The following is a 26,792-nucleotide window of genomic DNA, read 5'->3' as shown; positions in this document are numbered from 1 at the left end:
AGATTTTAATTATTTTAATTGTGGCGTGAATTTCAGGTACTATGGCCCTTAAAGCTGACCAAGGACACACGTTTTCTGTATTCGATTTCCAAATGTGGAATTTCGATTCGGAATTCAACGAGCCTATTCTTCACGCGCAAATGCGCCGGCTTGCATCTAAAACGTATCTACGTGCGACATTTGTACCGTTCGGAGAAAAACGAACGTGAACGTCAGTTAATGTATTTTCTACTGATACCATTCATTCGGTTGTCCAAATACGGAAAACTAATTTGGAAATCGAAAACGGGTATATATGCGGCTAGCATTAGGGGCCAGCGCAGATAGAACGGAGCGCAGCGGAGAGGATTTTATCAACGCACTTGAAAATAAACTTTAAAATTATGACACTTAAGTGCGATAAGGGATTCCTGCGTATCCTCGAGGACGCGCGAGCATTTCTTGTAACTTGTAAGGATCAAGCATTTATGCACTTTAGTGTAATAATTTTAAAGTTTATTTTCAAGTGCGTTAATAAAATCCTCTTCGCTGCGCTCCTTTCTGTCTGCGCTGACCCTTAAGGACGAAAATTGCTTACCTCATCGGCTTGAACAGTGCTTGGACGCCGTTCGGGTAGTCTATGATAAGCTTCAACTGTGTCCCTCCTTCCTTTTGCTCTGTAAAGACGTATTTATGTTATTTGATAATTCATAAGCCAAAAAGCCAAAAAGTAAGAAGTAAAAAAAATACGTGTGGCACTCGGGAACTGCCGTGGTAAAGCTTATATCAATTTATGCAATTATAATTCGCATATGTCTAGTCGCACGTACACAAATACCGTGCCGGCATAGCGGTGCGGTCGGATTGGGCGGTGTTAGTTTTTTTCGTTACGGAATTTTCAGATTCGGTAGCCCAAAGCCCACGATAAAAAGCTTCGGTATCATTACTAATCTTATAACACCTCATTTGTTAAAATCGCACCGGGAATTTAGCCGCTACGAGGACACAAACATACACATAAACTGCCAAAATCATTACCCTTCTTTTGGCTTCGCCGTAGTCGGGTTACAAAGAGAATGTTGTAATACCAACTTTGAAAAAAATTAATATGACCTTAATACTGGCTAAGGCTAACTTTGAATGTTGTCTAAATCTAGCAGTCTATGGTGGGTAGATTATTATTCTTGATATTGACATAATTGGATCTTAAATACATACTTGCAAGATCAATAAAATAATAGGCCCTAGACCTTGTTAAAATAGTTATTATATTAGCGTGGAATAATATAGGTATAATTAGGGCCTGTTTCACCACTTCCTGATGAGTGCCGAATAGGCTATCCACCAATTAACTTGACAGATGAAGTATGGAGAAGCTGTCAAAAAAGCTGTGAATAGCCTATTCGGCACTTTATCAGAAAGTGGTGATTGGTGAAACAGGCCCTAACTGTTTTAACTTTTAACAAGAAGATTAACGGCCGCAATCAGAGACATTTAATGATAATTAAACTTCAATTTAATGAAGAGTTTGACAGACAATGAATTGTCAAAATCTTAATTTAATTACAATTAAGTAATTAATATTCGTCTTTGAGTGCGGCCTTTAGAGAACCTCTATTATTTTATTTTCTTCTTTTTTAGAATTTTTGAACATTGAAAAGAAAAGAAAATTATTGCAATTTAACACGTCAAATTCGTTAAATAAAAACGCTTAAAAATAAACAAAAGTGAAAAGAACAAAAGACTTATTGCAAGTGGAATACGAAAGGTAAATCTATCCCCGAAACCATTCTAAATCACACGCGCCCGGAGAAATTATAGCAGACCACAAATCCTTCGAGGACCTACCTAATAAAGGTCGGAGCCAAAATTAAATTTGAATTATATAAGTGGACAATGAAATCCATTTAAGTGGTGTTAATATTTAATTGGAACGAAAGTAAAGGGTGAGATTATTGTGGCATTGTTCGGGGGGGCTGATTGCAGACCCGACTCCATCTAATATGCATGGTCGGGGTACACGCAGGTGACTTGATGAAACTATTTTAAACCTGACTTAAGCCGCTCTTTATAAACATGAGGCTCGTTATTGTGTGATTGCAAAGAGGTAACTCACAGATAGGTATTTAATGATTACTTAGCTATAACTTGTAGAGTTTGACGGAAAAGCTTGGGTATATCTTATGTGGATCTTTTATCTTAGAGAACTTCTGAAAAACTGTCTTCTAAAGAGTTTTAAAGAGTATCAGACACACATGCATCCCTTGAATCAAATAAACATACCTACATCTAAGTAGAAAATAAGCGGTGATGGGTTAAATTATAATATTAAAGTGTATGTAGAAACTCTGTTTAATAATGAATAAATAACCCAATATACATAATATTGGGTTATTTATTCATTATTTTAATATTATAATTTACCCCATCACTGCTTATTTTCTACTTAAATGTAGGTATGTTTATTTGATTCAATGGATGCATGTGTGTCTGATACTCTTTAAAACTCTTTAGAAGACAGTTTTTCAGAAGTTCTCTAAGATAAAAGTAACTTAGTGCTTTATATACGCAGCCGGCCAATAGGAGGCAATCCGGTGATTTTAAGGGTAGCCAATTCAAATCGACTATTTAAGAAAGCGTTCAAGTATGTTTTTGAAGATTTTAGACTCCCCTTTCAAATTGCGTACTACTTGAACGCTCCCTTAAGTAAGCTGCTTACCAACATGCAGTATGGGCGATGTGACCATGTCGTTGAGGATGGCACTGACCAGCGGCTCGCCATCTTCATACAACTCGTGCTGAGCTATCTTCAGCTGGAACTTCTCCAAGTTCGACGCGTTCACACTGCAACAAAGATTGTTGGTGAAATTTCGGAAGTATTGCTCCAAAATTTGTTCACCGCGCCGTGCATATAATTTTATATACTAATATTATTGTATGAAACCAGATGCACATCCATATTATTATCAACTCGATAATGTGCTTGTCTATACTACTTACCTTGTATGCTTATACCGCTCAACCGATTTAAATAAAAAATAGGTATATCTTCGCGAATTTAAACATGAAGGAAGTCGGTTAAATAGTTTTGTAAATGTTTGATAAATTGCTGCGCAACGAATGCGAGGTGGATTATCAAAATATTTTTCGTAGTTCTAAACAGAACAAAATATATTGATATGTTGCAGAAATTACTAATAATTATTAATTTACTAAGTTGTATCATGTAGACCAGGGGTTCCCAACCGGGAAAATCGGGGGACCGGCGGCGCCCTGGTGGGCCGCGGAATGGCAAGAGGGGCGCCGTGAGTCGATCCTCCATCATTATCCGAAACCACAAATATTATAAAATAAAATTATAAAATGAATTAGACAAAGCAGGCAGATGATTAAATATTTGTTTATTATTATTTACCTGCTTAACCTTATTAATTACTATAATCATTAAAGGTGTTTATTTATGTATCTTTTTCTAAAAGATACCTAGCTACTTTACCTAAGTAGGGCGCCGTGACAAAATGTTGAGACGTGCAACTGCGCCGCAGGTTGGAAAAGATTGGGAACCCCTGAAGTAGACTGTAGAGTCTCACATAGTTTTATGCGTAGGTACCAAAGAAATAACATTTCATCTTCCATATTTTTACAGCCTCTCAGTATGTCACTAACGCAACGATTAACTTCCTATTCAAAATTTCGATCACACACTCCTAAACCTGTGTTAATGTCGAGATTTGCAAGATTTTCCCCCGTGTTGGTTTTGGCTGCGTGGAACACATAGGTGGACGTGATTCGCTTGTAAGGGGCTAGCGCCGGTGAATACTAAGGAGGGCCCGATAACCTGCATTTAGAAATCAAGCCATCTGCTATAAAATTTATTGACTCTTTCCGTGTGAAACGCCGATTGGGAATACGAGAATAGAGATTGTTTTAAATGCGAATACAGAGTAGTATTTAAATGGCGGATATTGTAATACGGGCTATTTGTGGACATGCAAAACGTTTGACGTGGACATATTTTAGTTGAGGTTTTATTTGATTTTGGAGAGCGAGTTTTTATACCTTAGGCAAATACTATAATATTTAGGGTGGGTTGCACCAACTTACTTTAACTATAACTTTAACTCTAACCATAACAAAATGTCAAATGAACTGTCAAATCTCTAGTAATAGTCCTTAATGGACACCATATTTGACGATAACCTTAAGGCCATCCCCCGAGCAAACGACCTTGACCATACATTTGACGCGTTGCCGAGATCGCACAAAAATCCAATTTTTTTTACTTATCTCTTAGTTCAAAATTTTAAAACGGGGAATATGTAGTTAATAAAATTGTCTATCTATTGTCGTGTGTTTCAAATAAACGTAATTTGTAAATACTAGGGAGATGCTGAAAGTATGCTTCAATTTTAATAAATTAGTATTAATTTGAAAGCTACTATCATGAGTATAATAAATAAAAATAGAAAATTTTAAACGTGGAATGAAATGTTGATATACTGAAGATTATTGCTGTATTTTTATTATAACTTTGTAGCTTTCGAATTATGAGTTTATTAGGCTCTAAATACGGTAAATTACGGAATCTCCGAAGGGCAAGGGCCTTAACCTTAACTATAACTTCGCCTCTGGTGCAACCCACCCTTAGAATACAAAATTATGCTCTTTCAGGATTCCCTAACTTTAATGCAGTCTTGTTTCTAGTTCGATCCAGTCTATTTCCTATCAAACTGCACGCTGGTGTTCTCATGAAATACCATACCACGGAAATAAACTGGATTGAAGGAGCAACGAAGCTGCATCGGTGTTGCATTAAGAAGCAGAATTAGGGTACAGTATTGTTTTATTTCCATCTTGTTTATATTCTAAAAAAATAAAATAATCTTCACGTATGCACCAGGAACAAGGCGATGCGGCCTTCTCTTTTGAAATAGTATCTATAGTCAGCACGGACTAGTCCATACTCTACATTTAGCATTAGAAACTTTGTCCAGCCGCCAGCGTATCGGTCAAAGAAAATCCGTATTTCGTCCAGCATTGTTCCAATGTCATATAATTTGAATATATATGTCCCATCATATCTGTATCTCGGTCCACGTTCCATTCGGTTTTACTGCCGACCCCGCCTATCCCCATAACTGGATTTTAAATAAGATTCCTTGTTAACCTCCCGATCTTTTCTTTACAAGATAAAAAGGGTTGCGAAATCAATTTTTTACAGCGCTATTACGAATCACGATCCGTAGACTAAATATAAGATTATGTTACTGAAATATATTTGGAAATACTATTTGCCGCGATGATAATTTTTTTTTTATGAAATAAGGGGGCAAACGAGCAAACGGGTCACCTGATGGAAAGCAACTTCCATCGCCCATGGACACTCGCAGCATCAGAAGAGCTGCAAGTGCGTTGCCGACCTTTTAAGAGGGAATAGGGTAATAGGGGAGGGTAGGGAAGGGAAGGGAAGGGAATAGTTGAGGGTAGGGAAGGGAATAGGTTAGGGGTTAGGGGATTGGGCCTCCGGTAAACTCACTCACTCGGCGAAACACAGCGCAAGCGCTGTTTCACGCCGGTTTTCTGTGAGAACGTGGTATTTATCCGGTCGAGCCGGCCCATTCGTGCCGAAGCATGGCTCTCCCACGTATAAAATTGCGATTATTTAAAATAAAAAACAGTAGGCTTACTACGAAACTGTTTTGAGACTCAAACAATCTAACGAGAGTGCCGCGTCCTGCTCTAACAACGTCATTTCACGTTTGTTAGAGTAGGATGCAGCATTCTCGTCCGATTATTTGAGTCTCAAAACAGTTTCATGGTACAAGGCCAGGTTTTCATTCATTCATAAATTTAAAAATTCCCAGGATGCAGTACCTTTATAATATTCAACCTTTCAATTCTAACCCTACAGTAAAATAAACTTAGACAGTAGAAAAAACGTTGACTGAAATGGTTTACTTTTCATAGGCCAAGTTTTCTAAATCAACAATTTTAATGCAAAATTAGTGCAGCATTGAAATAGAAGAATGGGAGTACGAAATTTTTGATTGCCTGCGATTTCGACCAACGTTTTATTGCATGTACTACCAGAGAAGTTGATTCCTAGGCAGATGGGGGACCTGCGTAGTTTGGTCGCGTTACGTCAAACCCAGCCGACAGATCTGGTCCGGGTTTCCTAGAACACTATCAAGCTAATGTTTTGTGAGTAAAAACTTGGTTGACTACATAACCCTAAAAAACTTGGTTGACTACTTAACCCTAAAACGGAACCCTAACCAGCTGATTTTTTGTGTTTTGATAGGTTAATAGTTATATTATTTAAAAGTAACATTGTCGTACAAATAGAACAATCTATATTTTAGGACCATCAAATCAAAGTATGAAACCCTTTCTATCTCTGTAAGCTACCACATTCGAGATTTTTCGCAAAATATTGTTCGTCTTATCAAAATGAAGCTACTCACAAAAAATTATCTTGATAATAATAAAAAAAAATTGTTCTTCATTGAATTGACATAGGAATCAATTTCCTCTATGGTATTTAATTTAGATCAACGTTTTTTTTTTCAAAGAAACACCCACATAACCCAACTCTCGAATAATAAATTTAATACGTCGCCGGAAGGTAATATTTTCCATTTAATTCCCCGTGTCCCGCGAGACTGGGCCAATATTGACTCCGGTGAAATGACGACAACGGCCAAACTGTTTGGTTTTGATGCATACTTCAGCACCAGCACCGCGGTGAAACCGGGCTCTGGGGTTAATAGGGTTGTCACTGCCAAGTTATCAATTACACTTTTATTGACATATTTTGAATGTCAAAAAGACATGTTTTGTTTCTTCAAATTGAAGAGCGACGAAACAAAAATTAAGATTTCCTTTTGTTTACAACTTTAACTTCATAATATTAAATGCAGTAATTCACATGAAATTTTGTGACTAATTTCGTAGTTAATTAGTCTAAGTTTAGTATATTTTATTGACTTTATGCGCGCTAGAAAAGAACTGCAAAAGCTTTGTAAGGCTGAAGTGACCATTTCAGTTTAAGAAATCTAAAAATTACTTACAAATTATATTGTATTTTGCTTAGTATTCATATTATCCTTAGTATCTATTCAATGTTCATAGCCGAATAACTAATCACACGTGAAGTCTGCCAAACTACATTACGCGTGTGGCTGGCTCCAGCGAAGACAGCGTACTTACATGGAAATTATCATGATAATATTATATTAAGATTTACTTAAGAAATTAAGTATTAATAGGGAAAATTAAAATTATGTACAGTGAATTTAGAAAAAAAACGAGACAAAAAAATAATTTTGTAGAAAAGCAAAAGCAAAGCCTATTTACGCCTCTTATTTAGAAATGAATTTACAATTCTGGATGTAAAACAAAATGAACTTGTATGTGCTAAGTTGCCAACCCTACAGTAACCGCTCTATAAGATACTGTGAGGTTTATGCAGCTTATTACGGGCGATTTTCAGCGTCTAGTATCTAGATACACTAGATCAGGGATGGTGAACCAATGGCACGCGTGCCAAAAGCGTGACATAAAATTTTGAGCACGCTACTTATAACAAAATTATTATAGTGATTATTCTACAAAAGCGCCAAGTTCGGCTTGGGGCATTATAATTTTAAATACCCATCGGGATTACAAAGAAAAGTATTATTTCATGTCACGTTCATAAGGTAAGGTTCGCCATCCCTGTACTAGATGTATTTTGTGTGTTTCCATAAAATCTTATTACATTTTTGTTACATTAAGTGTTACCTTTACAAGGCAAATTATTTAGTAGTTAGGGTCGCATTATACCTACACATTGAAAAGTCTTTTGAAGAATTTTAAGGAAATATATTTTAACAGTAGATAGTGAAGCTTACAAAATAGAGCGATCTCTATATTTACCTTGAGTACGTAAAATAAAAATTAGTGCCATAATTTACTTGCGATTTCAATTTATTTTTAAATTCAATATCAACCCAATCAGCAAAAACAAATAAATCAATAAAATTAAAGTAGAGCTGTTACAAAATTCGCAATAATTTATTCCCTATAAAAACGGTAACTTCGAAAAACTTTGGAAGTTCCAGCTTTCGCATCAAAGTTATTTCAAACGAAAAGCAGAAGTTAATTAAAAACAGTTTAGTATTTCCATTTTATCGCGGTTGCAGCAATAACAAAATAATTCAGCGCCATAAATTCTACTTGTAGATGTCAGATGTCGCCAACTTTTGAGAATTTTCCTTGTAAATGTCCTCATTCAAGTCGTTCTGTGCCGGCAATAGTATAATTAATATTCTAAGTAGTTTCACATTTACAAGTGCACCGCCTGAACTTAATTTGTCGCTAAATAACTTTCCTTTACCAAATATGCTTCGGGGAATTTTGTTTCATTGATTCTATTAATTTTTATGTAGCATTTACTGCTAAACATTACAGTTAAATTAAAATGTTTGCCAATTCATAATGTATTAATGTATTTTTGATAGAATCAAATGGGTTCTAAAACTGCTGAGTGGATATTTATTTCTAGATTTTGAGAAAGAGTCTTTTATTGAACCAAAATGCACTATTTCTGTGGGATTTTATATCTTATTTCGTCTCGTAGTTAAGACCGGGCTGATGCCAGAAATATCAAAGCACGCTAGCCCCGCCTACACACCATTCATACATTCCAGAATCATGCCCCCGGGAATTGTGCTTTACGCTGCAGCTTATATACTGAACGCGATATTGTTGACTAGAACAGTATCGCGCAACAACGGTTCCCGCATTATTATAGCACGAAAGTAAAGGTCGCAAGTCACAAATATGTTTTTGATGATTACTTAAAAATTAAATACAATACTAATATTTCCTTTAGCCGTTATTTTATAAAGTGTGTGATTATAGGAGTGCAAGTTATTTAATGATAGTAACTCAATAGGTGTAACAGATATTTGTTGAAAATCCTAGAAAGATTCATAATTTCTAAAAATAAAACTATCGAGTCAAAGTAAGTGAATCGTGTTTTCCGTTAAGCAAAATTCAGATAAATATACAATGATTAAATAAATCTCAATTTCATTTAAGTCAATCGTCTTCCGAGTTCGTAATACTTATTAGAAAATACAGCAAAATTTTACAGTCCGCTTTTAAGTCTAAAATTATTAAAACGACTCGGCAACTTTACACGAGCAACATAGATATAATAAAGTTACTTATAATTTAGTTATACTCATTAGTTATTACATATTTTCCAAAACGTAGCTATTTGATATTCTATTCTACAATCCAGACCTAGAGAATTCATGGAGTTATCAAGAAACATGGAGTATACGATAAGAGGGAGCACAATTTAGGTATTCCATCGCTGCGAGCTATCGGCCAACAGTGAAAGAGCTAGCATGTCTTTTTAATCATTTTTGGTAGTTTAAAATTTCCAGCTAGTGTAAAAGCAATTTTTAGACGAGGTGAATGAACCGTTGAAGAATCTTTATCTATGTTTAGTGTTTACTGATCTAGAATCAATGTTTGTTCAAATTTCTTTGTTATGATGATAAAATCTTGCGCTGTGTTTCACCGAGTGAGTGAGTTTCCCGGAGGCCCAATCCTCTACCCTATTCCCTTCCCTACCCTCCCCTATTCCCTTCCCATCTCTACCCTCCCCTATTACCCTATTCCCTCTTAAAAGGCCGGCAACGCACCTGCAGCTCTTCTGATGCTGCGAGTGTCCATGGGCGACGGAAGTTGCTTTCCATCAGGTGATCCGTTTGCTCGTTTGCCTCCTTATTTCATAAAAAAAAAAACTTGTAATTTTCTATATAAACCGCGATTGACAATAGGGTGTCAGATGTTGTCAATCGCGGCTTTGTATAGAAAATGTCAAGTTTTTGACAGGGAGTCAATGACCGCTACCGCCAAGTTACGCCGAGTGAACCTTAGATGTACTGTTTACTAGATGACGCCCCCAACTGCGTAGCGCCAAAATTCGTTTATCGCGCGGGAACGGTACACTTTTCCGGCATAAAAAGTATCCTATATATATATTTTTTTTATGAATTAAAGGGGGCAAACGAGCAAACGGGTCACCTGATGGAAAGCAACTTCCGTCGCCCATGGACACTCGCAGCATCAGAAGAGCTGCAGGTGCGTTGCCGACCTTTTAAGAGGGAATAGGGTAATAGGGGAGGGTAGTGAAGGGAATATTGGAGGGTAGGGAAGGGAAAAGGGTAGGGGATTGGGCCTCCGGTAAACTCACTCGGCGAAACACAGCGCAAGCGCTGTTTCACGCCGGTTTTCTGTGAGCCCGTGGTATTTCTCCGGTCAAGCCGGCCCATTCGTGACGAAGCATGGCTCTCCCACGTCACAGTCCTTTCGCGGGACCCAAAGTATCTCCATTCCAAATTTCAGCAAAATCGGTTGAGCGGCTTCGGCGTGAAGAGGTAACAGACAGACACACTTTCGCATTTATAATATTAGTATTGATGAACATACCTTGGCTCCAAATCCTCCATCTCTCCAATAGTGGGGTTCTCTGGCCTCAGCACATTGAGGTCTCTATGTGGAGCAACTATGACTGGGTTGTCCTCCGCTTTCCCCTGAAGCTGCAAGCTCAGGATCTTCTGGAGGTCAAGGAACCTGTCAGCAGGTGGCGCCGGCGTCCTGGGTTCCGCATCAGCGCCGCTGGTCTCGCTCGGCGCTGACTGCTCGTACTCCTTCGAGCCGTTGCTGCTGTTGCTGAAAAGAGAGAGATGGTTAGTGATAGAAAGAGAGGGTATGGGCTGTCGTGGTGGTGTTTTAACGGCAATTATGCTATCGGAGAAATAGATTTTAAAAAATGGCGGACCTACGTATTTTCGTCGTGTTGTCTCTCCCTCAAAAGAAGTAACTTATTAGACCAACTACGTAGAACTAAAATGATTTTAACATAACCCGACCAAAAAACGTAGGTCCGCCAACTGCCTACGCATAAATGCCTCTAATGGTATCAACATAATATACAGGGTGTAACAAAACTAAGTGATAATACAGTAAAGTAGCGCTGAAAGACCAAAATATGTGGGAGAGCCATGCTTTGGCACGAATGGGCCGGCTCGACCGGAGAAATACCACGTTCTCACAGAAAACCGGCGTGAAAGAGCGCTTGCGCTGTGTTTCGCCGAGTGAGTGAGTTTACCGGAGGCCTAATCCCCTACCCTTTTCCCTTCCCTACCCTCCCCTATTCCCTTCCCTACCCTCCCCTATTACCCTATTCCCTCTTAAAAGGCCGGCAACGCACCTGCAGCTCTTCTGATGCTGCGAGTGTCCATGGGCGACGGTAGTTGCTTTCCATCAGGTGACCCGTTTGCTCGTTAAAAAAAATTTTTCATTAAAAAAAAAACTTCACTTTCGTATGGGCAAGCGTCCCAGCGTAACGAGTTTCTCCAAACAAAAGTGAAAAAAATGGATTTTTCAGCGCTGTTACTTTCACAGTGAAATCTCTACAAGGAACACGTACACACCCTAAAGTATTATCACTTACTTTAGGTACACCTGGTATATAAAATGACTATCACCATAAGAAAACTCGTTGCGTCGCATTGCATCTCAGTTTGAACTGAACCTGATAATATTTATTTAAAGTTTATTAAAACTTTATATTTATTTAAACTTTAAGCAACACGTATTATACACGTCATAATTACAATTTACAACTCATAAACCACGTAGCTGTACCCAAAGTTGTAACGTAAACGTACGGACAACAGTATATTTGTTTTTTGTGAGTTTTACTGTAATTTTGTCATAAAATGTGATGCGTGTCCTATTTAACTACACAGTTCATCATTGTCGTATCTTCTCGCCATAGTACCTAAAGGTACAAGTTGGAACGGAGCGACACGCGACAACTGCAGACGACGTGTCGTCGCGACCACTGCTGGTTTCATGGCATTTCTATGAATAAGTGTCGCTAGCTTCGTGTCGCTAGCTGCAGAGCGTATTTCATAGAAATACACAAGCTATTTGACCGAGCTTTGCTCGGTATTCGATAAAACACGAATAAAATGACATTTTTAAAAATGATTTATAGCCCCCGAATATATATACTAAATTTCATGAAAATCTTTGGAGCCGATTCCGAGATTCCAATTATATATATACAAGAATTGCTCGTTTAAAAATATAAGATAGAAACCAGTAGTGTCGCGACGACACATCGTCTGCAGTTGTCGCGTGTCGCTCGGTGCCAACAAGTACCTTTACCTACCACTTACACCCTTGGTTGTAAGTCAAATGTACTATGTGTATGTACTTTGGATTACAGTGTTGTTTCAATAATATTATTATTTAAGGGTAGTAAGCCGGCAGTGGTTAATACTTTACGATGATATATTTATCTTTAAGACGGATTGAGAACTTCCTCATTTTTAAAGTGGGTTAAAACTCTATAATATAATCATTATAGAGCTTTCAAGTCTCAGTCTAACTAATTCTCAAAAATATTGGCAATTACCTCAGAACATAAGCAATTACACTCAAAAATTATTTACCGAAGATCATGTTTATTAAAAAAAAATAACGAAGAATGACGCAGCTTGACACCAGCTTTTGTTCCAAAACAATTAGAGAACAATGCACATAATTAATTTGCACTTGGCGGCAGCTGTGCAAACGAAATATAAGTTTGCCACTCAAATACTTTTTCCATTGAATTACTTAAAATCATATTGTCAACAAGCACTCCACTATTGTTTAACACGAGTAATTAATTTTAATTGTATCGTGCTTATTATGTTTGTTGTCTTAAGTGTGACTTGTTCGTGACGTTATCTTTCTACAACTGAAAGCGATGCGAGTTGCGACGCGACACACACGTAGCTTCCGATTTAGCATATTTTGTCTTCCAACTATAATAGTATCCCACACTAGTTTTGGTAACGGTCGCCGATTTCATTGAAACCGGACAAGTTACACAGAAGTAGTTTTATAGTGCCTAAATGTGTGCGCAGTACACAAGAGGACTCTCTATTCCTTTACGCTCATAACCCAGCGGGACAGACGATCAGCACGACTAGCGAGAGGACCGACTTTTACATGCCAATCCGACGCATGGATCATTTTACTTGTCAGATAAATAATCAGGTGATCACCCTGCATTGTCAATTGCCAAACCCGCGACCTCCGAGTCAAGAGCCACGCCCTAAAATACTGGACCACGGAGGCGTCCCTAACTATACTGTCATTGTCACTGTTTATAAAATAAGAATAATAATATTATTATGTACACGGTGCACACAGTATGATGTTACTAAGTTTTGAGAATGTTGGTTTTTAAAATAAGTTTAAGTTAACTGCCCGGTTTGTTAATTGTAAGGTTTCTTACCGACCTTAGACGACCTTTCTTAGACCTTTTAAATAGTCGACGTCAAAATATTAACCAATCATCAATGTTATTAAATATATGAAATCATGTCAAAAAAATTTCGAAACCAGGCCATAAGTTGAACACTTCCACAGTGCGTTTTTCGCGTAACTTTCTGCCGCGCACTGTAAAACTCTGGAACGAACCAGCAGTATTTCCAGACATATACGACCTGCAAACCTTCAAGAAAAGAGCGTATTCCCTCTTAAAAGGCCGGCAACGCACCTGCAGCTATTCTGATGTTGCGAGTGTCCATGGGCGACGGTAGTTGCTTACCATCAGGTGACCCGTTTGCTCGTTTGCCCCCTTATTTAATTTAAAAAAAAACTAATTTTTTGGTAATGTTTGACGTCATAATATTATAATAATATATAGTTAGCACTTAACTCATAACATTACCAATATAAATTGCTCGTGTACATCACACTCTTATCAGATAAGAATCCTAATTTTGGCCCAACGGAATCATCGAACCAATTTGTTTATCAACCTTTCAGGTAGTACTGATATGAGATATCTATGGTTATCTTGCTATATTAGTATGTTAAAAGTATTTTGTTAATTGGTCGCTGTTATGCATTTGTGTACTAATCCATATTTTTTTCTTGTTAAACTATGAATGGCAGTTTTCATCTTAAGAACATGACTGAATTCATAACTGAATACGTATATTTTTTTGGGATAGTTCATAGTACATAAAATATGCTTAACAGCGTCCAAATATTATGTTTTGATATTATCCTATACTCGCCTTATAGAATGTATAAGGGGGCGTCCATAAATTACGTGAGGAGTTTAAGGGCGAGGGGGGTCGAGTCAAATCTCATCTAATCTTACATTGGAGAGAGGGCAAATCTCACGTATTTTTTGTCATTGTTACAATACACAATATACTATTTTGGTCCATTTTATCCGCATTTTACGTATGCTTAAGTATGTATGGTGGGAGGGAGGGTCAGAAAATTGAAAAAACACCTCACCTCACGTAATTTGTGGACGATGATAAATCATCTAAATGATAGGATTTTTATTGTTTTTTTTATCATTCCTGCACCTAATTATAAATCTATTTTCAAATAAGAGCCATCTCCAGTTATTCAAACAGTGACACCCACAACGCAGCCTACAAAGTTTTATATGTCTCTTAGTTACATTACAAATACATCAAGCAAATATTTGTGCGAGCAAAAATTCTATGACTAACCGCATAGTTATTGTCTTAACTTACTCATAGATAATGTGCTCATTAAATAAGTGTCCATTTTGTGCTTAAAAAAACTCTTCAAACAACATAATATTCTTCATAAGTAAATAAAACTGAATTTAGTTAGGCTCGCTAACACTCGAGAAAATATCGTGAAAGTCCAGGGAAGGTTCATATTAGGAAAAAGTGATACAAAGTTTACCGGGTCATCAAATCGTAGATATTTCTAATCATTTATAATATACAGTACTCCCAAATTAATAATGCGCATGGAAATCTTCGCTAATTGTCGTAATCACGAAAACACTCGAATCTATGAAACGTAAGAGCCCCAAACAATGCACTTGCATTTTGCACCTTGTTCAAAGGAAATACAAGTAAATATCATATAGCCGGTGGCTGTCCGCTATCGCCGGTCTGTCAGTGAGTGCTTAACTCACAGGGAAGCCATCGCGGCGTTACCATGGTAACGTCCAAGCAACGTCAGACGCCTCTACGTCGCTGCAAAGCGCTGTTTTTCAAGTTTAAAACAGCGCTCAACGCGACCTCTTCCGACGCTCGTGAAATACGACCGTTGCCGAAAAATTACGAAAATTTCTATCCGCATTTGTATGAAATGAGAAAAGAAAACCTAAAAAAGGTGGCTAGCATTCAAAAAACCACTCAGATTTCCCAATTAAAGATTATAAACAGTTCTCAAAAATAATTGAGTAGCGTTTGTGCATTTGTGTTGGTAAATGTGCGTAAATACAGTTGCTTTTTACAGTACAGTAGTTTTTTGTTTAATAAAAGGGCTATTTGTTCAATAGAGACTACAATTTATAAAATAGTTCATAAAAAAACCATAGTTATATTGGAATTAATAGATAACTGTAATAAAACATGAATGATGTTAAAAATGTTATTTTATGCAAATACTACCTACTTGCATAAAATGAACAGTAAATAATTGCTCGGAGGTGTAATGTTTATTGTCTAGTTAAATATTTTTATGTATTGTAAGTGTGTCGTTGTGATTGATAAGGCTATCTGCGAACCGACTAGTACAGTTAGATTAAGGATTATACAAATAAGATATAAAACAAGATAATAATTATCTTATATATAAAATTCTCGTGTCACAATGTTAGATAGCGTACTCCTTCGAAACGGCTTTACTGATTTTAACCAAATTTTATATTATGCATATTCAGTGGGTCTGAGAATCGGCTACTGGGTACTTTTTATATTGATAAGTGCATTTGTTGAATAAATAATAGTAAATTACTACAACTCGAGACTATCGGCGACTATTGTTTGTACGACGGGATAGCGATGGACGTTGCCATGGTGACATACTTATTTAGTCACTTCAATAAAATAATACGGGCGAAATACTTTATATGGCAAAGAAACGTTTGCCGGGACAGCTAGTCTTCTAATATATAAAAATGGATTTCCAAATGTGTTAGTCGTGCTAAAACTCGAAAACGGCTGAACGGATTGGGCTGATTTTAGTCTTAAAATATTCGTAGAAGTCCAGGGAAGGTTTTAAAGTGACACGAAGTTCACCAGGACAGCTAGTAAGATATAAAAGAAGAGAATTACTGTTACAGATAAGGCCCCCTCAATATTTTTTATACTTCAGACGATTATTATAAATTCAAAAGTAACGTCTGTCTTTATTTTTGACCGTCTGTTACCTCTTACCGATCTGAATCCTGAAGATATGTAAGGGTGAAGCCAAACGAGCGTAATTTGTGAGTTGTGAGTCGCAGAATTTCGGCTGGCAGAAATTCTGCTGCATTCAGTTTCATACAAAAGTCCTGTTTGATTCACACGAGCGTAATTTTGTAAGTCATGATTTGTATGACGAGATATTTACGCGACCGAAATTCTGCGACTCACAACTCACAAATTATGCTCGTTTGGCTTCGCCCTAAGACGCCGAAAAGGACGTAAGATAGTAATTATATATTCTAGAAATATGTACGGTCTCTGTGCAGAAAATCTAAGTAAGCCATGCTTCGGCACGAGTGGGCCGGCTCGGCCGGAGAAATACCACGTTCTCACAGAAAACCGTCGTAAAACAGCGCTTGCGCTGTGTTTCGCCGAGTGAGTAAGTTTACCGGAGGCCCAATCCCCTGACCTATTCCTTTCCCTACCCTCCCCTATTCCCTTCCCTACCCTCCCCTATTCCCCTATTCCCTCTTAAAAGGCCGGCAACGCACTTGCAGCTCTTCTGATGCTGCGAGTGTCCATGAGCGACGGAAGTTGCTTTCCATCAGGTGACCCGTTTGCTCGTTTGCCCCCTTATTTCATAAAAAAAAAATTCAATGCAACAAAGTTGCGGATAAGGTCTAGTAATAATTACTAATTTATAATGACTACGAATCAAAGTATTTTCTAAGTTACTAAAAAACAATGGCTTTAGTTTCATTCTAGAGGTAGATTTAAAAATAAGAGATGATATAATATTTAAAATAAATTATGCATACTTTCTCTTTACAATCATAACTTCATATTAAATAATTATTTAGCTATGGAATAATTTGTAAAATACTGTTATATCCCAGTTTTTATTTCACTGAGTCTTGTAATCGTATAGAAAGAACTACCCGGGCGTGTAGAATTAATGCCTTGATTACACCTACCGAGTACAGTGGCGAAACAGCGTTCTCGGCCGAGCACTCGGGATGAAAGCACCAATTTTAGTCGCCGAAGCGCTCTCTGGCTACTACTCGGTAGTCGGTAGGTGTAATCAGGGCATAAGCTGGCCGACTGCCGAGCGACTAGCCGTGACGATATGCCCTTACAGAAATATTTATATAGGCCGTCCTCAGAAATATTTAATTAATACATTTAAGATTTTACTAAATTAATTTTTCCCTCTGAGTTCAGCCGCAAGTGTCCAAAAAGATACAGCATTTATAGTATAAGTACTGATAGAGCCATATCCCTAGATATTCATTTTAATAGGAGAATTAATTGTGAATTAAAATTTTATCGTTCAATAGATCATAATCTGGTACAGGTGTCGGTACAGTATCTGGCGTTAAACACCCGTTACGTTGCTGTCGCAAGGTATAAGATCACCCTGCCCTGCTCTTGGTATCTCCATACCAAAATATGTCATGAAATCGGTTCAAGAGCATTAAAAAACAGTGTGAACAGATAACAGGCACTTTCGCATTTAGAATATTAGTATGGATAGGTGAAAATAAATTACCAAAGGTCTCTTTTTCCTTTTTCTCTCTTAAAATTCACCAGACGATATCCACACATTACTAAATTCTCTCTATCTTGAACAGAAACGATCTTTATCTTTCTCTACTTTCTTTCCAAATCTGCATTCAGGTTACGCGCGGGGACGGAAGCAAGTAGCCTTGTGTCCTCGATTTCAGAAACATATTTTAAACATTGGGTTACTCATTGTTTTTTTATCAAATAAGCATTTTGTTAGTGTAGGCAAAATATCCATAAATTAATACAATTTATGACGCAAAATGTTCGATCAAGGATGGAACAATGGATCAAGTAAGAATTAAACGTTATCTTGTCAGCGATTTGTAGAAGGATCCCCCTAGAACCGTATATTTTTCCACGATGAAAGACTTTCATTGAAAGTGGTTATTTCCCATCGTAGTTTCGAAGCTTATTCAATGCAACTATCAAATTATATATATTAATCAAATCCTTATAAAGAGGTATATAATGTATGAAATCTAAAACGACTGAAATCAAATCGAATTCAATTGTTTTTACTAATTGCAGTTACAACGAAACAAATTGAGTGATAATGGAAATCGCCCTTGACCACATTTGAAATTCTTATCAGTTATCACTGATGGATACAGCTGAGGTTATAAACATTATTTTTATTTTAAATTGTATTTTTTGACAAATTTTTATTATAATTTTATCTTATCTTATATCTTTAAACGAGCAATTCTTCTACATATATAATTGGAATCTCTGAATCGGCTCCAACGATTTTCATGAAATTTAGTATATACGGGGTTTCGGGGGCGATAAGTCGATCTAGTGTTTCATCGAATACCGAGCAAAGCTCGGTCAAACAGCTAGTTTTATTTAAGTATACATCATTTCAACTTTTAAATTTTAATTTAATTTTTATTGCCAAATCATAAATTTTATAAGTGTTGTAATTTTAACGTAATGACTAGGTATAATGATAAATTTAACATTACAATTTAAAAAAAAATTAAATTGTAATGTTATGGGTCGCAGAAGCCTGAAATAAATAATTTTATTTATTTATCTATTATTACAGAATCTTGTTTTGCTTATCTATTACTAAATGTAATTTTGATTTTTTTTTATGAAATAAGGGGGCAAACGAGCAAACGGATCACCTGATGGAAAGCAACTTCCGTCGCCCATGGACACTCGCAGCATCAGAAGAGCTGCAGGTGCGTTGCCGGCCTTTAAAGAGGAAATAGGGTAATAGGGGAGGGTAGGGAAGGGAATAGGAGAGGGTAGAGAAGGGAAAAGGGTAGTCGATTGGGCCTCCGGTAAACTCACTCACTCGGCGAAACACAGCGCAAGCGCTGTTTCACGCCGGTTTTCTATGAGCCCATGGTATTTATCCGGTCACGCCGGCCCATTCGTGCCAAAGCATGGCTCTCCCACGTCAAACAAGTTCGTTTACACGGGATGTAACAAAACTAAGTGACAATGCTTTAAGCTGTGTATAATGTATACAGTATAATATAGAGCTCGCTGTAGGAGTAGCAGCGCTGAAAGTTTTTTTTTTAACTTTTGTATGGAAAATCCACATGAAGCTGGGGCGCTTGCCCATACAAATCTCAAAAAAACTTGCTCCTACAGCACTGCTACTTTCACAATACACCTGTAAACGTATATCCTTTTATAACCCTTCAATCTATATCATTTCGCGGTACTTAAAGTAAATATTATTAAAAATATACAAAATTTCATTCAAATCCGTTCAGCATGCATTAAACGGTAGTAACCAGATAGAAAAGTATTTTTATATCTCTTATATATAAAGTTCTCGTGTCACAATGTTAGTTACCGTACTCCTCCGAAACGGCTTTACTGATTTCTACCAAGTTTTATATGCATATTCAGTGGATCTGAGAATCGGTGAAAAAAAATCTTGATAAGTGCATTTGCTGAATAAATAATAGTAAATTATTACAACTCGAGACTGACGGTGACCATTGTTTGTGCGACGGGATAGCGATGGACGTTGCCATGGTGACATACTTATTTAGTCACTTCAATAAAATAATATGAGTCAAATACTTTATATGGCAAAACAACATTTGCCGGGACAGCTACTTTTTTATATAACTTCGCCTTTATAATTATATTGTTATTTAGTGCGGGTACTAAATAACAATTTATATCTATATATTATATAAAACTGACTAACATGGTGATCTATCAACGCACAGCCAAAACCACTGGACGGGTCGGGCTGAAATTTGGCATGCAGGTAGATGTTATGACGTAGGCATCCGCTAAGAAAGGATTTTGATCAATTCTACCCCCAAGGGGTCAAAATAGGGGATGAAAGTTTGTATATAATAATACCTGCTAACGCGAGCGAAGCCGCGGGCAAAAGCTCGTATAAAAGCGAATTATTATAAAGTATTTCGCCCATATTATTTAAGGGACACTAAATACTTAAGAAAATGAATGCTACGTACGTAGCGTTCCTGTGCTACGAGATGTCTACGGGATGCTACGAGCTACGGGAAAAGTGCAAAAATTTGATAATAGTAGATAAGCGCTTTTTATCGCACATTTTTTTCGGTAAATTAAAGACGACCAAATAATTTCCGCACATACTATTTCTTTACCCCCTTTTTAAATGTTTACCTATGAATTACACAAGTCAATTTTAATTTAGTTTGATCCGTTGTTTAGAATTTTTTGCCAAATACAAAAAGGTTTTAATAAAAAAAACCATGAAACTGTTTATAAAAAGACATGTAAGTTCAGTGAGCACTTATATGCACAATAAAATTAAAGTGCACACTTTAAATACCTCTTCTTCCTAATGACATAATTAGTATTTTCAAAAGTGTTATAAACAATGAGTTTAATTACCTATGCATTAATATTAATAGTGTTCTAGTAATTGTAATGAATGGACTGATTAGTTTTTAATAGTAGTTATTTGTTATGCATGGACCATGGTGTGTCTAATGCCGGCATTAGCTAATTTAACATGGCTTTCTTATTTAAAAGGTAATTAAGAAATTGGCTGCTTAAATCCATACTAATATCTTCTATTATAATAAAAATGAATTATAATTTTGTTAGTCTTGCTAAAACTCGAGAACGGCTGAATGGAATTGGCAAATTCTAGTCTTGAAATATTTGTGGAAATCCAGGGAAGGTTTACATTGGGACGAAAGTGATACAAAGTTCACGGTCATCAGCTAGTCTAGTTTATAATGTAAATGCTTGTAAATGCAAAATTTTATCCGTCCGTATGTTACCTCTTTAGGTTAAAATTGCTGAACCAATATAGAAGAACGTTACGTAAATAATTTCAGTCCAGACACAACATAAGATTATAACGGAAAATATACGGTTCGCGCAATTTTAAAGTTACATTTTACTTAAAAAATATTAAAAAATAAAACTCATAATATAGGTTACCAGAATCTGATGGCATTTTTACATATTTTTACTAACCGTTTTGCCCCGGAGAGTTAAAAATATGTAAAAAATATTTATACAATAAACCTATTTTATAATTACATGTAAATATACAATAATAATTACCGTTAGTGTTTACGAAAAGGTATATTATTAGTATAGCTCATTATATTTTGTGTTACTTCACCGTAATAACAACGTAGTTTTATAGTGTGTCATTGTTATGAGGTTAGTGGGCCTACGATGGCCGAAGAATACTAATACTAGCTTACAAGCGTACTATAGCAACATTATACATTTGTAGAGATCTAATATTATAAATGCGAAAATGTGTCTATCTGTACGTGGGAGAGCCATGCTTCGGCACGAATGGGCCGGCTCGACCGGAGAAATGCCACGTTCTCACAGAAAACCGACGTGAAACAGTGCTTGCACTGTGTTTCGCCGAGTGAGTGAGTTTACCGGAGGCCCAATCCCCTACCCTATTCCCTTCCCTTTTTCCTTTTCTTTCCTTCCCATTCCTACCCTCCCCTATTACCCTATTCTCTCTTAAAAGGCCGGCAACGCACCTGCAGCTCTTCTGATGCTGCGAGTGTCCATGGGCGACGGAAGTTGCTTTCCATCAGGTGACCCGTTTGCTCGTTTGCCCCCCTTAAGTCATAAAAAAAATCTGTTACCTCGTTTACGCGGTTTTTGCATGCTAAAATGCTGAACTGATTGAGTTGTATTTTTTATGCAGATAACTTCAGTCCCAGAAAAGGATAAAGTGTAGGTTTTACAGAAAATATACGATTGTAGACAATAATATCCTAAACCAAAATGTCTCAATAGAAAAACTATTGATTTTAATAATAGTTTTCACTTCAATAGATGTCATTATTAAAACGGAGAGATTAAATTAAAATTATAATAATTAATAATAATTAACTTTATTAATACCCAGTCACGTTAATTCTTAGAAATCGCTACTTAAATCCTCACTTCTTATCACGTTATCAAGGTAAGATAATCTTATTTATAATTATGCACTTTTAAATACTAAAATGCATTAACTGATAAGTGATAACTAAGGTCAGTAACATGAGTTTAGTCACGAATACGTATGTGCCAATATCTTCTGTTGGTTAAGTTATTATGCCGTTAACTAATTGTTTAATTAATATTCATTTATAACCGACTTCCAAAAAGGAAAAGGTTTCTCAATGTATGTTATTTTTCTTTAAAAAGTAATCCTTTTCTTGTGTGTGTACATAGTCGGAGTAAACATTATTTAGGCATAAAAAATGTGTCTAAGATGTCTTTGATGTGTGTTTTACTTATCATAATATCTATGTAGCACAAATACTTTATCTCTAAAAATATAATTTTGTCATAAGTCATAACATTATTATTTTTGTTTCACTTTATGACTTAGGTAAAACCACGGTAAAATAAAATAAAACAAAAAAAATCGGCCAAGTGTGAGTCAGACTCACGCACGTAGCGTTCCGTACCGTTAGAACAAAAATAAGCCAAACATTGCGTTTTTTGTATGGGAGCCTATTTAAAGTATTTAAAATTCCTATTTTATCAAAATATTATTATTAATTACTAAATTACACATAACATTATAATTAAGGACTTTGTGAAAATTTCAAGTGCTTACCTTTTTTTTTTTTCCTGTTGCCATTATTGATATCGAGCAAAATAGGCCAAAAAAATCACGTTTGTTGTATGAGAGCCCCCCTCAAATATTAATTTAGTTAGTAGTTGTTATAACGGCAACAGATATAATGTATTATACACAATTTATGAAAATTTCAGCGGTTCTTAAAATACAGCCTGGAGACACACAGACAGACAGACGGACAGACAGTGAAGTCTTTGAAATAGGGTCCCGTTTTTACCCTTTGGGTACGGAAAAATATACATAAAAATATTGTTTTTTTTTTAGATTTAAAAGGAACAGAATATTGTATCTTGTTCTTATTTTGTATATTTTACCGCTAGAATAACTCGATAATTACTAACCGACTTCCATAAAGGAGGAGGTTATGACATTATTGTGGGAAACAAAATATTATGTCCACATTCATATACCATCTCGACGTGTTTATACGCCGAGAGAACATCGTTATCAGCCGAGACGCTCGCTGTCAAACGAACAACATGATAACGTCCGATAATACTAATGTGATTGAAAATTAATACAGAATATAACTATATTATAGTAGATATATTCTAACATATAAAACTACTAAAATATTCCTACAACCGCTTTGCATTTCACAAAATATATCGTATCGATTTTATTTTATGATTGAAACTTTTTGCTATATTTATGATTATAATTTCTCTCCCTAATTGAGTAATTTTTGGATATTTGAAACGACTTGCGCCTTACATGACCATCATCAAATTTAGTCTAGATTGTACTAAGTTTAGCCCTGCGGTAGTTTTCTTTTTATTCTCAATGGCTTGTTACTTACTGCTCATTAGGAAAGAAACTTTTCACGTTTTCACACGAACACTTTTCACTTCACTAACCTTTTCTGTAGAAATCGTTTCCGAAACTCGATGTAGGCGGAGTGTCCTTTGTCGGTGTCGTCGCCGATTTTGACGCGGCCATGGAGAGGGAATCTGTGGCCGGAGAGGCCGTAGTCCATCTGGATGTCGACTATCAGCATGATGGTGAATAGGACGAGGAAGGCGCTAAGGGTAAGCGCTAACCGCTCCTTGAGTTTCATGTTGAGCATGTTGCGCGTGTTGTTGCGGCGCGGCGCGGGAGCACTGTGCGCGCGCGCATGGTCCGGCGTCGGCGAGCGCTTGGCGCGACGTGCGTTCCCGCTGACGCTGCAACAACATTGACGAGTTAGGGTGGGGATTAAGGATAATGAACGTAGCTGTCGTTACAGTCTATCACGAAGGATATTGAACGTGGCTGTCGTTACAGTGAGCTCTGGAATTATCTATAGGCAGTATAGAAAACCAGTGCAGCAGACTTGTAGTCGCTGCTAATGCTGAGCTGGGTCCAGTTTTGCCGTCACACGATTTAATATTATTGTATTTTTTGTGTTCTTTATTTCTTTGTGTATTTTTGTAGTAATGTTATATTGTGTTGTGTGATTGTCAAAATAAACTTATTCTTATTCTTATTCTTATAGGCCATGGCCTATGGGTTCGTACGGGCGGCAAAATTAAAGAGACCTATACTCATAAAAAATATAAAACCGGCTCTCGCTAAAGTCTATAATGAAGGATATTGAATGGTAGTAGATGTCGTGAGCTCGTGACTATTCACTATATTATGGTGCTTGTTATAAGAGTAGGCTTGTCACCTAATAGTAAACAAACATATTTTGGACGCCTATAATTATGTTATCAGAATTACAAGACGATAAATAGATAAAAAACTATACAGCGAGTTGTCTGAGATATAGTTGGCGGCGAGTTGCGACTATAAATTATTAAGTGAGTTCAAAAAAAACAGGAGGTTATTTTTTAATTTATTTTTTGTCCGTAAAAACTTCTGAGCCGTTCTCCTAGTTATGGAGATGCCCAGTGTCACCAGTGTCCTGAATATATTAAAATAAAACCATAAAGTTATTATACCTAGCGGAATAGAGAAACAAAGGCCTGAGCAAGAGAGATGTCACTATCAGTAACACTGCGTGGTTACGTTTTGACGTCCAGTCGGCACGTGCCGCACGCTGACATTTAATCTCATAGAAATCATGTTCAATCGTGCTTGTGTAAGTGTATACGTACACATATTTTTACACACAGATGAAACCAATTTCGGTTTCGTTTGGCAGCTCGACATTGTTGCTCTATTCCGCTAGGTATATTAACTTTATGACTAAAACGCAATATCTACTCCACGTGTCCGTATCTAGGGTCGCGAAGTCGTGAACTCTACGCTCTTCTCTACAATGTTACTTCTATCACGCCTTTGACATTTGTGAATACAAAATACATATCAGTGATCTATTTATTCCGATGAACGCATCGCAAGGCTAAAATCATATTAATAGGCAGTAAGGATTACATAGAAGCTATAAAAATATATGTAATATTTATAACTTCTATGAAATGAACGGAGTTGACGCCCGCAACTCCGTCGCGCCAAAAGTCGTTTATCGCGCGGGATCTGTACATTTTCCGGGAAAACTATTCTATATCCTTTCCCCGGAATCAAAGTATCTCACCACCTTTCAGAAAAATCGGTCCAGTGGTTTAGGCGTGAGGAGTTAACAGACAGACACACTTTCGCATTTATAATATTAGTGTGGATAACTACTATGTATTATTGAGCTCATGACTTTTCTACACATTCATGAACATTATATGATTATACGAGAAGAGGGCAATACGTTGACTTAATATTATAACCCGACGTCCGTACGTCCATAAAATGTGGTGGTTAGATGTTAATAGTTAGCATGATGATGATGCACAATTGCACATGCACAACGAAAGTATACGTTAGCACAATGACACAATATACCGGACACAAGTTGCGACTAACTAGCGGTAACTGTTTCCCGAGTGATTTTTATCCGGTTACCGGATTTTATATTATTGTTATTATGTAGGCATATACAAGGTGTACAACAAAGTGATAAATGATAATACTTTAGGGTGTATATGTCCCTTATGTAGAGTTCAATGTGAAAGTAGCAGCACGGAAAGAACATTTCATCAATAATCAGCGCTGCTACTTTCACAGTGAACTCTAAACAAGGGACATATTATCTCTTTGTTTTGTTTCAAATAATTGCATACTACAACATTCAGAGTTATAACCTAAAATTGTTTATGAAGACTCTTGACCGTAATATTGTTTCAGGACCACAGGACAAATAAGGGCTACTTAATATCTATCCCAGTCTGATTGCCAGGATAGGGGGGACATCAAGACCAAGACCAATTTTACACGCGCCCAGACCATAATATGCGTCGAAAAATGCAGATTTTACTGACTATTTCAATTACGAGAACAGAAGATACTTTGCTGCGTTAAAGTAAAAAACCGTCTTGGATTCCGTTTTAGATTGCTTGTTAGAAAACAAGCAATGGAACAGCAAAAAATGGAAAGGGCGTAAGCGACAAAATGGTTTTGTTGCGTAATTTAAAAACCATGAATACATTTCATATAAGCTATGGGCAAATTAAAGTGTATGCTTGAACCAATTTATGTACAAATTTTGGAAGCTTAAATCGCTCTCCTCTGTTAACAAAATAAGAATCCCTTTTTTACAGAGGTGTTTTTGATTGATTATTCTGTGTTATAAAAGTTGACCAATCATGTTATGCTATGGCTAATTCAAAGACAAAGACATGATGAATACTGACAATGAACTTTAATTTCTTAGCTTTAGTCATAGCTGAGAAAAATTGACATCGCTACAGCCAAATTATCAAGGCGTCGCCTTAAATTAGATCTGGGTCAGACGGGTTTTTATCCGACTTCAATAAAAAAGGAGGTAATTATTAATTTGACCTGTATGTATGTAATATTTCTAGAACTGCCCAGTTTTCTTATAATATGCTAGTCTATATCAGCGACTGAACAAATGTGCCTTTCAAAAGTGT

At 36.6% G+C, this 26,792-nt stretch overlaps 1 protein-coding gene across 1 annotated transcript in view; it reads right to left on the bottom strand.

Annotated features, from left to right (window-relative positions):
* The window catches only part of LOC121732762 (extracellular serine/threonine protein CG31145), a 73,910-nt gene that overhangs the window by 12,354 nt on the left and 34,764 nt on the right, over positions 1–26,792 (bottom strand). Inside the window, exons 3-6 of the mRNA XM_042122729.1 lie at positions 23,745–24,050; positions 10,468–10,710; positions 2,699–2,823; positions 578–656 (exon numbers count right to left, since the gene is read on the bottom strand). Of these exons, the coding sequence (XP_041978663.1) occupies positions 578–656; positions 2,699–2,823; positions 10,468–10,710; positions 23,745–24,050 (753 nt within the window). The remainder of the gene's footprint in view (positions 1–577; positions 657–2,698; positions 2,824–10,467; positions 10,711–23,744; positions 24,051–26,792) is intronic.

The sequence above is a fragment of the Aricia agestis genome, chromosome 12 (assembly GCF_905147365.1).
Source record: "Aricia agestis chromosome 12, ilAriAges1.1, whole genome shotgun sequence".
In the NCBI taxonomy this organism is placed as follows: Eukaryota; Metazoa; Arthropoda; class Insecta; order Lepidoptera; family Lycaenidae; genus Aricia; species Aricia agestis.
The sequence above is the reverse complement of the archived record's forward strand: the minus strand, read 5'-3'. Positions and strand labels throughout refer to the sequence as shown.